At 42.8% G+C, this 12,997-nt stretch overlaps 1 protein-coding gene across 1 annotated transcript in view; it reads right to left on the bottom strand.

The window, feature by feature from the left end:
• Window positions 1-12,997, bottom strand: part of MOCOS (molybdenum cofactor sulfurase) — a gene marked incomplete at its 5' end in the record, with an annotated part of 151,329 nt that overhangs the window by 92,250 nt on the left and 46,082 nt on the right. Inside the window, 2 exons of the mRNA XM_081343490.1 lie at window positions 1,806-1,882; window positions 3,013-3,651. Of these exons, the coding sequence (XP_081199616.1) occupies window positions 1,806-1,882; window positions 3,013-3,651 (716 nt within the window). The remainder of the gene's footprint in view (window positions 1-1,805; window positions 1,883-3,012; window positions 3,652-12,997) is intronic.

Here is a 12,997-nt window from a genome sequence, read left to right as displayed (position 1 = left end):
CTGGTTTTTCTGAAAATGCTTGAGAATTTACTTTCATTATCTTCTGGCTTTTACTTGCAAATTGAAGTTGATTAACAGTTCCCTATTAAATACATGTCCGAAGTGGTGCAGTCCCTATTTATTTATTTGTATCCCAGCTTTATTATTTTTACAAATAACTCAAGGAGACAAACATATTAAATACACCTTTCTCTTCCTATTTTCTCCACAATAACCTTGTGAAGTGAGCTGTGCTTTAACCCTAATCCATATTATAAAGTTTGACAGGGTTGCAATACATGACATGATTTTAAGAAAAAAATAGTGAGCTTTCTACTTGTAATTGAAAGAGTATTGTCTTCAAATGTTTCCAGATATCCCTCCTTCAGTGACCACATAGAAAAAGAAGTTGTCTCTGTAGGAAACTGGTGTTAAATTTACACTATGTGTTAATTTAAGATAATTTAATAAAATGATGTATTGATGGTAAATAATTTCAGTTAAGCTGTCAAACCAGCTTTCAACAAGTGTTGAAAGTGTCAAAAAGAAGTGGCTTTTTCTTTGCTGAAAAATATTGGCAAAAATCCATACAATGAAAAAAAATATTAAGAATGGTATTACTATGAAACCAGTTGTTTTTTAGGGAGAAAGGGGATTATGAACATTCAACTAAAATATGGGAAATTAATACTGTATATGGTAACTGCAGCAAGATTACTCTATGAACAAAGATGAAAAAATAATGAAATATTCACAATGGAAGTTTGGATTATAAACTTAACAAGATTTACCTAAATAGCAAAGCTGACTAGTTTGGTCAGGGGGAAAAAAAGATTAAGACCGTTCTAAAAGACTGAAAATTTTGTATAGGCTTTTTGTTCAAAGAAAAAACATTGAATAGATGATTTACAGAATTGGGAACTAAAATGAATTAAAAAGGAAGGGAAGGGTTTTGCAAAGGAAAAAAGAGAAAGATGGTACCAAAATTGGTAATTACTCAATAGAAAGTATGAAAGTCATAATTCTATATTTTCTTTTTCTTTTCTTTATGCTTTATACTTTTATTCTATAAAAGTTATTGTATTCAAATAAATAAATAATAAATAAATAAATAAATAAATAAATAAATAATTAATGAATGAATGAATGAATGGGTGTCCTGGTGAACCATCAGTTAAGTATAAATCAGAAATACGCTGCAGCTACCAAAACGCCAACACAGTCCTGGGCTGCATCAATAGAGGGAAAGTGTCAAGAACAAGGGAAGTGATAGTATTGCTCTATACTGAACTGGTAAAGCCACATTTGGAATACTGCATCCAATTCTGGTCACCATAGTCGAAAAAAGATGTTGAGGGCCTAGAAAGACTGCAGAGGAGAGAAACCATGATAAGGGGTCTAGAAGTTAAATTCTATGAAGAAGCCTAAATCAACCTTTTGATAAGGAAAATCAACATATTTGCCTTAACAAAGATAAGAAATCAGAGGCAGAGCTTCAACTTTTTTTTCTGATAAGTCTATCAAATTTCAGCAATGCTTTTGTTTCTAATGGTATTATTTGAGCTAGCTGAAAACTATACTCAGAGGTATCAAAAGAAGCAGAATGGAATCCTTTGGCAATTAAAAGGCATGCCCATTTCTTCCAATGATGGTAAAATATCTCATTAGTAGGTGCCAGGATATGTTTTAAAAAGTGATCTAAAAACTGGTGTGTTCAAGTATTTCATTACTAGATTTTAAATTAATGTTGGCTGTGAGAAGGCATTGATTGGCCATATTAGGCTGCATGCTAGGGACTACATTTCTACTGAGTAGCACAATCCTACCTGTTATTTTTTCCAAAACATCAAATCCGTGCTTCACTGCAATAATATCAAGAAATGAAACTGTCCCATCCTCAAACCTGGATAAAGAACAAACAAGCAAAATATTAAACTACAAAAATTTGTTTCCATCTGTTTTATTTATTAGGATACAATCTAAAAATATATAAATGTTAAATGAAACTGTCTATTAATTCTGCCATCTTACTAGATCTCAACAGAGGTTTTATGCATGCTGAAGGTCTTTTTTTTAACCAAGCAATGTGATCTGATGGGTCTCAAGAAGTGTGCCTTCTCTGCCAACGCTACCCTATGGAGTAGGTTTAACCCCCAAAATCCAGACAACTCTGCTTCTGCCTTTCAAAATACTGAAGACCTGACAAATGTTAGGACAAGGATCTGAGGAATTCCAACTCTGAGATGTTTTAAGAAGTAGAGTAATTGTCCTCAGTTGCTAACTAAAACATGAATTGTTTCATGTTTTATCTGGTTTTCAAGTTATTGTAAGCAGCTCAGAGTTCCTTTAATCAGGCAACCCTATACAATGAAAAAAAGCTGATTTCTCAAATTCATAAAAAAGAATGAAAAACATATTAAAGCATTATTACCCATATAAACATATGCATGTGATTTACCTATTCATTTTGTTAAAAATGGAGTTCATATAATTATGCAAGATGATCATTAAAATAATTTCCAACCATGCATTCTATAATTCTAATATTTAATAAATAGAGAGGTGAGAACTACTGTATTCTTTGTTCTTTGGACTATGGCTTAGATCAGATTTGGTATCTAAATTGAGCCAGTCACTGGGTACCCAAATAAGATAAGAACATTTAAAGATGATGCAAGGTAGTCCTTGATTTATGACCACAATTGAGCCAAAAAGTTCTATTGCTAAGCAAGAGATTTGTTAAGTGAATTTAGCCTAATTTAATGATTTTTCTTGCCACAATTGTTAAGTGAATCACTGGAGTTGTTAAGTTAGTAACACAGTTGTTAAATGAATCTAGTTTCTCCACTGACTGTTTGTCGGTACACAACTGTCATAAAAGAGTCAGCTGGCAAATTAATCTGAATTTTGATCATGTGACCATGGGGAGTGCTGCAACGGATGTGTGAAAAATGGTCATAACTTTTTTCAGTGTCCTTGTAACTTCAAATAAATTGTTGTATGTCAAGGACTACCTTTATTTTATAACATTACCTTTCAGCCACTGATTGTCTTGGTGAATAAAAATCCTCTTCTGCCAAATAGGCAGCAGCAGTTCCTCCTCCAAAAAAGGTTTTCCTCAAGCAAGAAGCAATTTCATTTTTTACTAGCAATGCACCTATGCCAGTGGGGAATCCAAATATCTTATAGAATGATAAAGGAATAAAGTCTGCTTGATGAATGCTTAAATCTAAGGGAGAAGTGCTGGTGTAAGATGCTGCATCCAAAAGCACAAACCACTTCCCACAGATCTGAATGGGACAGAGTTTTCCACACTGTATCTCTTCTATCCATGCAAGTGGGTATTTGACTCCTGAAAAATTACTCTGAGCAGGATAACAGAAGAGATGTGGTGTACTGCAATTATTGTCTTTCTCTTTCACAATATTTGCTCCTGATAACATATCCTTTGGTTTTACTGGAACAAATACAACATTTTTTGCAGTAGTGATCATTCTCATGCCCACCACAGATGTATGGTTATCGGTAAGATAGCAAAATCGGCTGCCAGGTTCCCCCATGTTTTCAGGCATCCAAGGAAAAGCTTCTGCAATGAGTTTGAGTGAAGCAGTACTTCCTGAAGTAAAAATGACAGTATAATCTTCAATGGTTGTATTGAAGTGCTGTAGTATCCTGTAAAATAAACACAGAATCACAGACATATTGAATGGATATGCTTCCATCTTATATTACTCCACTAAAATATTTTCTTGACTACTTTTGTGTAATTTAGTCATCTAAAATCAAATCAAATTGGACAAGATATATAGCTACAAAAATATTAATTACTGCTATTTAAGATTATGTGCTGTTCTGTTCCGTTATAGATAGGCCAAAAGTAAAAATAATAAGAGACATTTACCTCAATATGGGAGACAAATTACGTCAAATGTGTTTTTCAAGGATATTCTCAATTTGTGTTCCTGACATCATAAATTCCATTGACTTGATACTAAGTAATACTGAAGGCCTAGAGCTCTTCCTTGATATCATACTGTTTTCTTCATCCTTCAGTTGGCAGAAATACCACCTCAAGTCCTGCACCACAGCCAACTAGTCCAGGAACACACCGCTTGTAAAACTGTGCAAGGCAGCAAAGGACGGTAGCAACTAAGTTTTTTGCAATGATACTGGCATGTTTGGAAATAAGTGAACTCTGGCAGTGAAGTTTCTTCAGTCCAGCACTGGAGTCTGCAGAGCACACAGAGAGGAACTTGGCACTGAGCTAGAGATAAAAAAAAACTTGGATCATAAAGATCTAAGCTTCTTTTCTCCAGGCCAGCTCTTCTGTGTACAGAGGGGAGCTCTCTATCTGTCTTTGATAGGCAACTATTTCTGCTTTGTCTGCTTATCGATCACAATGGAGAGAGCAAGGATTGCAGAGAGTCACAAAGGCAACTTAACATCTACAATGATTTACAGCTAAGATTCTGGGTTCAATTGTGGTTGTAAGTCAACATGCATATGCTGCCTGACACCCAACAAGTCTGAGCTTGCCCTATGGACACTATCCCCCTGGAGACTTGGAGGGCCTCAGTTCTTCACAAAGCACTGAAAACTCCGCTGTTACCTCAGGCGTTTGATTCAGAGCTAGTTTGTTATCAATCTGTTGTTTCAGTGAGCAGGGTTATTGCTTATCCTTGGGCTTGAGGAGCTAACTAGTGTTGGGTCTTCTGTGTTTTAATCTTTGTAAGCAATGAAAAGTCACTTATGTGACATGGGTGGTTATAACAATCAAATCAATATATAAATATGAGATTTTAACTTATTATTAACCAAACTTACAGACATGAATATTTCAGCTCCATTTTCTGAATGTTGTTGTTGTTGTTAGCTGCGACGTCGTGTCCGACCCATCGCGACCCTATGGACAACATTCCTCCAGGCCTTCCTGTCCTCTACCATCTTCTGGAGTCCATTTAAGCTCGCGCCTACTGCTTCAGTGACTCCATCCAGCCACCTCATTCTCTGTCGTCCCCTTCTTCTATTGCCCTCGATCTTTCCCAGCATTAGGCTCTTCTCCAGTGAGTCCTTCCTTCTCATTAGGTGGCCAAAGTACTTGAGTTTTAGCTTCAGAATCTGGCCTTCTAAAGAGCAGTCAGGATTGATCTCCTCTAGGACTGACCGGTTTGATCGCCTTGCAGTCCAAGGGACTCGCAGGAGTCTTCTCCAGCACCACAGTTCAAAGGCCTCAATTCTTTGGCACTCAGCCTTTCTTATGGTCCAACTTTCACTGCCATACATTGCAACTGGAAAGACCATAGCCTTGACTATACGCACTTTTGTTGACAGGGTGATGTCTCTGCTTTTTAGTGTGCTGTCTAGATTTGCCATGGCTTTCCTCCCCAGGAGCAAGCGTCTTTTAATTTCTTGGCTACAGTCCCCGTCTGCAGTGATCTTGGAGCCCAGGAAAATAAAATCTGTCACTACCTCCATTTCTTCCCCATCTATTTGCCAGGAATTGAGAGGGCCAGATGCCATGATCTTGGTTTTCTTAATGTTAAGTTTCAACCCAAGTTTTGCACTCTCCTTCTTCACCTGCAACAAGAGGCTCTTTAGTTCTTCTTCACTTTCTGCCATTAGAGTGGTATCATCTGCGTATCTTAGGTTGTTGATATTTCTTCCGGCAATCTTAATTCCAACTTTTGATTCATCTAGCCCTGCCTTTCTCATGATGTGCTCTGCATATAAGTTAAATAGGCAGGGCGACAGTATACAGCCTTGCCGGACTCCTTTCCCAATTTTCAACCAATCAGTGGTTCCGTGTCCAGTTCTCACTGTTGCTTCTTGACCCGCATATAGGTTTCTCAAGAGACAAATAAGATGGTCTGGTACTCCCATCTCTTTAAGAACTTGCCACAGTTTGTTGTGATCCACACAATCAAAGGCTTCAGAAGTAGATGTTTTTCTGGAACTCCCTAGCTTTCTCCATGATCCAGCGTATGTTGGCAATTTGATCTCTAGTTCCTCTGCCTCTTCGAAATCCTGCCTGTACTTCTGGTAGTTCTCGATCCACATACTGCTGAAGTCTAGCTTGTAGGATTTTAAGCATGACTTTACTAGCATGAGAAATGAGTGCAATGGTGCGATAGTTTGAACATTCTTTGGCACTGCCTTTCTTTGGAATTGGAATGTAAACTGATCTTTTCCAATCCTGTGGCCACTGTTGAGTTTTCCAAATTTGCTGGCAAATTGAGTGTAGCACTTTTACTGCATTGTCTTTTAAGATTTTGAATAGCTCAGCTGGAATACTGTCACTTCCACTAGCTTTGTTGTTGCTCAGTTTTTCTAAGGCCCACTTCACTTCACATTCTAGGATGTCTGGCTCGAGGTCAGTGACCACCTCATTGTGATTATCAGGGACGTTAAGCTCATTCTTGTATAGTTCTTCTGTGTAATTTTGCCACCTCTTCTTAATCTCTTCTGCCTCTGTTAGGTCCCTGCCATTTTGGTCCTTTATCATGCCCATTTTTGCATTAAACGTTCCCTTCATTTCTCCAATTTTCTTGAAAAGATCTCTGGTCCTCCCTATTCTATTGTTTTCTTCTATTTCTTTGCACTGTTCATTTAAGAAGGCATTCTTATCTCTTCTAGCTATTCTCTGGAATTCTGCATTCAATTGGGCGTATCTTTCTTTTTCTCCCTTGCCTTTCGCTTCCCTCCTTTCCTCAGCTATTTGCAAAGCTTCCTCAGACAGCCATTTTGCTTTCTTGCATTTCTTTTTCTTTGGGATGGTTTTGGTTGCTACCTCTTGTACAATGTCGCGAACCTCTGTCCATAGTTCTTCAGGCACTCTGTCTATCAGATCTAATTCCTTAAATCTATTTGTCACCTCTACTGTATATTCAACAGGGATATGATTTAATTCATACCTGAGTGGCCTAGTGCTTTTCCCTACTTTCTTCAGTTTAAGCCTAAACTTTGCAAGGAGAAGCTCATGGTCTGAGCCACAGTCAGCTCCTGGTCTTGTTTTTACTGACTGTATAGAGCTTCTCCATCTTTGGCTGCAGAGCATATAGTCAATCTGATTTCTGTGTTGACCATCTGGTGATGTCCATGTGTAGAGCCGTCTCTTGGGTTGTTGGAAAAGAGTGTTTGCTATGACCATCGCATTCTCTTGACAGAATTCTATCAGCCTGTGCCCTGCTTCATTTTGGCCTCCAAGGCCAAACTTGCCTGTTATTCCAGTTATCTTTTGGCTTCCTACTTTAGCATTCCAATCCCCCATGATGATAAGAACATCATTTTTTGGTGTTAGTTCTATAAGGTGCTGTAGTGCTTCATAGAACTGGTCAATTTCATCCTCTTCAGCACTGGTGGTTGGGGCATAGACTTGGACTACTGTGATATTGAATGGTTTGCCTTGGATTCGAACTGAGATCATTCTGTCATTTTGAGGATTGTATCCCAGTATTGCTTTTCCTACTCTTTTATTGACTATGAAGGCTACTCCATTTCTTCTGAAGGATTCTTGCCCGCAGTAGTATACCTGATGGTCATCTGAATTAAATTCACCCATTCCTGTCCATTTTAGTTCGCTGATACCTAAGATGTCAATGTTCAGTCTTGTCATCTCTTGTTTGACCACGTCCAGCTTTCCTTGATTCATGGATCTTACATTCCAGGTTCCTATGGAGAAAAAATCTTTACAGCATTGGACTTTCCTTTCACCACCAGACACATCCACAGCTGAGCGTCCTTTCGGCTTCGGCCCAGTCACTTCATTCTTTCTGGCGCTACTAGTACTAGCCCTCTGCTCTTCCCCAGTAGCATATTGGACGCCTTCCGACCTGAGGGGCTCATCTTCCAGCGTCATATCGTTTTGCCTTTTGGTACTGTCCATAGGGTTTTCATGGCAAAGATACTGGAGTGGGTTGCCATTTCCTTCTCCAGTGGATCACGTTTTGTCAGAACTCTCTGCTATGACCTGTCCGTCTTGGGTGGCCCTGCACGGCATAGCTCATAGCTTCATTGAATTACGCAAGCCCCTTCGCCACGACAAGGCAGTAATCCATGAAGGGGATTTTCTGAATACAATAATCCAATTTTTCTAGAACTGAGAATTCCACAAATAAAAGATCTGAAATTTTAATTTATTTATTATTAATTTATTAATTTAATTTATATACCGCCCTTCTCTCAAGAGACTCAGGGCGGTTAACAGGGCAATACATAAAAACAGATACAAAAAAATTAAAATTATTAAAAACATGATTAAACAGTGCCCATAATACAAATTTAAAATTAAAGTCATAATAACAATCCCACCCCGTCCCATCAGGCTAGGCCCGCTTCCTTAAAGAGATGGGTTTTAAGGTTGCGCCGGAAGGAGCGGAGATCGGGCGCCATCCGGAGCTCTACCGGAAGATGGTTCCATAAATCCGGTGCACCCACAGAGAACGCTCTCCCCCTGGGGGTCACCAGTCGGCATTCTTTGACTGGCGGCACCCTGAGGAGGCCCTCTCTGTGGGAGCGTACTGGGCGGAGGGAAGATGACGCCGGCTGCAGGTGCTCCCCAAGGTATTCTGGACCCATGCCATGGAGGGCTTTGTAGGTCATTACCAACACCTTGAACCTCACCCGGAAGACAACTGGTAACCAATGCAGCTCGCGGAGCAAAGGTGTAACACGGGAGTATCGGGAGACCCCCGATACAACTCTCGCGGCTGCATTCTGTACCAGTTGGAGCCTCCGAGTGGTCTTCAAGGGTAGCCCCATGTAGAGAGCGTTGCAGTAATCAAGACGAGAGGTCACGAGCGCATGAGTGACCGTGCGCAAGGCATCCCGGTCTAGATAGGGCCGCAACTGGCGCACCAGGCGAACCTGGGCGAACGCCCCCCTAGTTACAGCTACAATATGGTCTTCTAAAGAGAGCTGTGAATCTAGGAGGACTCCCAAGTTGCGAGCCCTATCTACAGGAGGTAATGACTCACCCCCCATAATGAGTGGTGGGATATCCTGAATATCCCGAGATGCCGGTACGCACAGCCACTCCGTCTTGTCAGGGTTGAGACGAAGCCTGTTCCTCCCCATCCAGACCCGGACCGCCTCCAGGCACCGGGACATCACGTCGAGGGCATCACTGGGGTGGTTTGGGGTCGAAATGAAAAGTTGGGTATCATCAGCATACTGATGGTACCCAACTCCAAAACCACGAATGATCTCACCCAGCGGTTTCATGTAGATGTTGAACAGAAGGGGCGAGAGGACCGACCCCTGAGGGACTCCACAAGCGAGAGGCCTCGCGGTCGACCTCTGCCCCCCTGTCAACACCGACTGCGAGCGTCCCAGGAGATAGGAGGAGAACCACTGAAGAACCGTGCCTCCCACTCCCAATCCCCTGAGACGCCGCAGCAAGATACCATGGTCGATGGTATCGAAAGCCGCTGAGAGGTCTAATAGGACTAGAACAGAGGAGTATCCTCTGTCCCGGGCCCTCCAGAGATCATTCACCAGCGCGACCAATGCCGTCTCCGTGCTGTACCCAGGCCTGAAGCCCGATTGGTACGGGTCTAGATAATCCGCTTCATCCAGGACCAGAGGGAGTTGGTGCGCCACCACACTCTCAACAACCTTCGCAAGGAAGCGAAGGTTGGAGACTGGACGAAAGTTATTCAAAACAGCCGGATCCAAGGCAGGCTTCTTGAGGAGAGGTCTCACCACCGCCTCTTTCAAGGCGGCGGGAAAACTACCCTCACTCAAGGAAGCAGCTATAACCGCCTGGAACCAGCCTCGTGTCCCCTCCCGGGCTGCATAAACCAGCCAGGAAGGGCACGGGTCCAATAAACATGTGGTGGAGCTCAGCCTCCCCATGATCCTGTCCACTTCCTCCAGAGTCACAGGATCGAACTCCTCCCAGGTGACATTGACAAGATCGCTCGTGTCCTGATCGTCCGATACTGCCCAGTCGGAGTCCAAACCGGTCCGAATCCGAGCGATTTTGTCCGACAGATGTTGACTAAATTCCTCGGCACGCCCCTGCAAGGGTTCCCCACTAACCTCCTGGTTAAGGAGGGAGCGGGTCACCCTAAACAGGGCGGCCGGGCGATTATCTGCGGACGCGATGAGGGCAGCGAAGTAGTGAAGCTTTATTGTTACAAGAGGACATTAAACTAAAGCATCATCAAGACTTTCTTCAAAATCAAGTTTAATTTATTATCTGTTGTTGACTTTTAGCAGCTACACAGATTTTCTCTATGATGATCTATCCCTTATCTGGTTCTCTTCCAACTCATTGCTACTGTGAATAAGTCTATCAACCTTGCTACTGGTAGTCCTCTTCTATTTCAACTTTCCCAGCTTTATTTTTTTATTTTTTATTTATTTTAATTCCATTTATATCCCGCCCTTCTTCGAAGACTCAGGGCGGCTTACAAACTTAGCAGTAGCCTTCATTCTATGTATATGCCTGCTTATTAGGGCTTTCACACACACCCCAAGCGGCATTATTACAAAGTCAGCTTAATTGCCCCCAACAATCTGGGTCCTCATTTTACCTACCTCGGAAGGATGGAAGGCTGAGTCAACCTTGAGCCTGGTGGGATGTGAACCTGCACTAATTGCAGGCAGCTGGTGTTACTTAAGGAGGCATTAGCCCACTGTTCCACCAAGGCTCTGGAGCATGTAGAGAGCATGTAGAGAGCATGTAGAGAGCATGTAGAGATCTGGGTCATTGCATAATGTGTCTGAAGTCAGATAAGCTGGTAATTTATGTGTTTGAGAAGCCAATTGTTTGTTTTCCTGATTATCCACAGTATTGTCAGGAGTCTTCTCCAATACCAAAGATCAAAAGTATTCTATCTTGCTTCTTCAGAGTCTAAATTTTCCTTCCATAGAGTGTCACAGGAAGTACTATTGGATGTTCAATTCTGATCTTTGTAGGTATAAATCATGGCTTTTCCAAGAATCTAGTATTGCTATTGCTACCCTACCAAGGGCTGCTAATGTGGGTTTAGGACATTTAGGCACGGACCCTTGGCCACGTCTCCTTTGCCCCCAGCCACCCATCTCAGCCCATTTATAGCCATCTTTCCTACTCCTCTGGCCCTCCCCGTCATTCTCCATGGCCACTGGTTGGCAATTCGTGGCTCTGGAGCTGCATATGGCTCTTTCAGCCGTCTCCTGCGGCTCCCAGTCCTCCTCTGGCACCATGTGCAGTCCAGAAAAAAAAGTGGTACTAAAAAAGTTCAACCAATCAATTCAAACTTCTCACAGAAAAAAAACTTGTGAAGTTTGAATTGATTGGTTGAAGTTCTTTGGTTTGTGGGACTACCCTCTTTTCTTCTTCAGACTGCACGTGGCGGCAGCAGAGGAAGAGACAGGAGGACTGCTGGAAAGGTGAGTGGGTCGGTCAGATGGGGTGTGCGGGGGTGATGGTGGTGGTGTTTCTGAGCAGCATATGGAGTCTCGAGTGCTGCCAGACCCCCTCCTTCTTTCCCCCCTTTTCTCTTTATCTTTCTCTCTCTCTGTGAGAGAGAGTGAGAGAGAGACCAAGTCCGTTGATTTACCAGTGAACTACCACTGCCTCATCTCCTGCCCTTGCTACCTCTCCTGTGGAGATGCGTTTGTGTCTCTCTGTCTCTCTCTGCCACTCAAAGCCATCCTGCAGCAGTTTCAATCAGCCCCAATTGCCAAACATCCCCATGGAAGTCAATGGAGGTCTGCGGCGCCTCGAAAGGCCAGCCGCGGCACCTCCAAGTCTGTTGGTTTTACCGGCGAGCCACCACCTCCTCCAGCTCCGCACTGCCTTCTTTCACTCTGAACCGCGGCCCACGAGGATTCCTCTCCCCACAGCTGCCACACCGGTTCATCCCTTGCCCTGTTGGTGCTGCGAGCCGCAGGGATGCCTTGCCCCGGCGGCGTCGCTGGCCCACCTCCGCTGGCTCCTCTGTGCTCCGGCTGTGCCGACAATGTCAGAACCGCGCCGAGCCGCTTGTTGACTCTGGCGGCATCCTGGAGCTGGCCCAGCCTTGGCCGATGGGCCGTGGTCCACACGGTCTGCTCATCGGGGTGCCTGGCTTCCTGGCAGCACATCCCGCAGGGAAGGTCTGCTAGGGAGGCAGCAGTCCAGTGTTGTTTCCCCCCTTGTGTGTGTGTGTGTGTGTGTGTGTGTGTGTGTGTGTGTGTGTGTGTGACATGCGGGAACGGCTTGTAGAGGGGTCGGCAGTCCGGTGTTGTTTCCCCCCCTCGTACGGTTGCATGTCTGATTTACCCAATATCATCCCAACAGTGAAGCATGGTGGTGGCAGCATCATGCTGTGGAGGTGTTTTTCAGCAGGAGGAACTGGAAGAGTGGTCAGGTTTGAGAGAAAGTTGCATGGAGCAAAATACAGGGATATCCTCAATGAAAACCTGTTCCACGGCACTCAGGACCTCAGACTATGCTGAACGTTCAATTTCCAACATAATAATGATCCTAAACACACAGCCAAGACAACACAGGGGTGGCTTAGGGACAACTAACATTGATTTGTGCTTAGATTGTAAGCCGCCCTGAGTCTTCGGAGAAGGGCGGGATATAAATGGGATTTTTAAAAAAAAACAACCTCTGTGAATGTTTTGGAGTGGCCCAGCCAGAGTCCTGACTTGAACCCTATTGTACATTTCTGGAGGGACCTGAAAATAGCTGTCTACTTACAGTCACCATCTAACCTGATTGACCTTGCAAGGATTTGCAAGGAAGAATGGCAGGAAATCCAACAATCCAGGTGTGCAAAGCTTGTTGCATCATACCCAAAAAGACTTGAAGCTGTAATTGCTGCCAAAGGTGCTTCAACGAAATACTGAGTGAAGGGTCTGAGAACTCATTTCAATGTGATATTTTAGTTTTTTAAAAAAAAAATTACAGACATTTCTAAAATTCTGTTTTCATTTTGTCATTGTGGAGTACTGAATATAGTTTAATAAGAAAAAAATGAATTCCAACATCTGTAGAATCAAGCTGACAAAAGTGAAGGCAGTCAGAATACTTTCTGAATGC

Source organism: Vipera berus (genome assembly GCF_964194415.1).
Source record: "Vipera berus genome assembly, chromosome: Z".
Classification (NCBI taxonomy): Eukaryota; Metazoa; Chordata; class Lepidosauria; order Squamata; family Viperidae; genus Vipera; species Vipera berus.
Note: the sequence above shows the minus strand (reverse complement) of the source record. Positions and strands in the feature narration are given on the sequence as shown.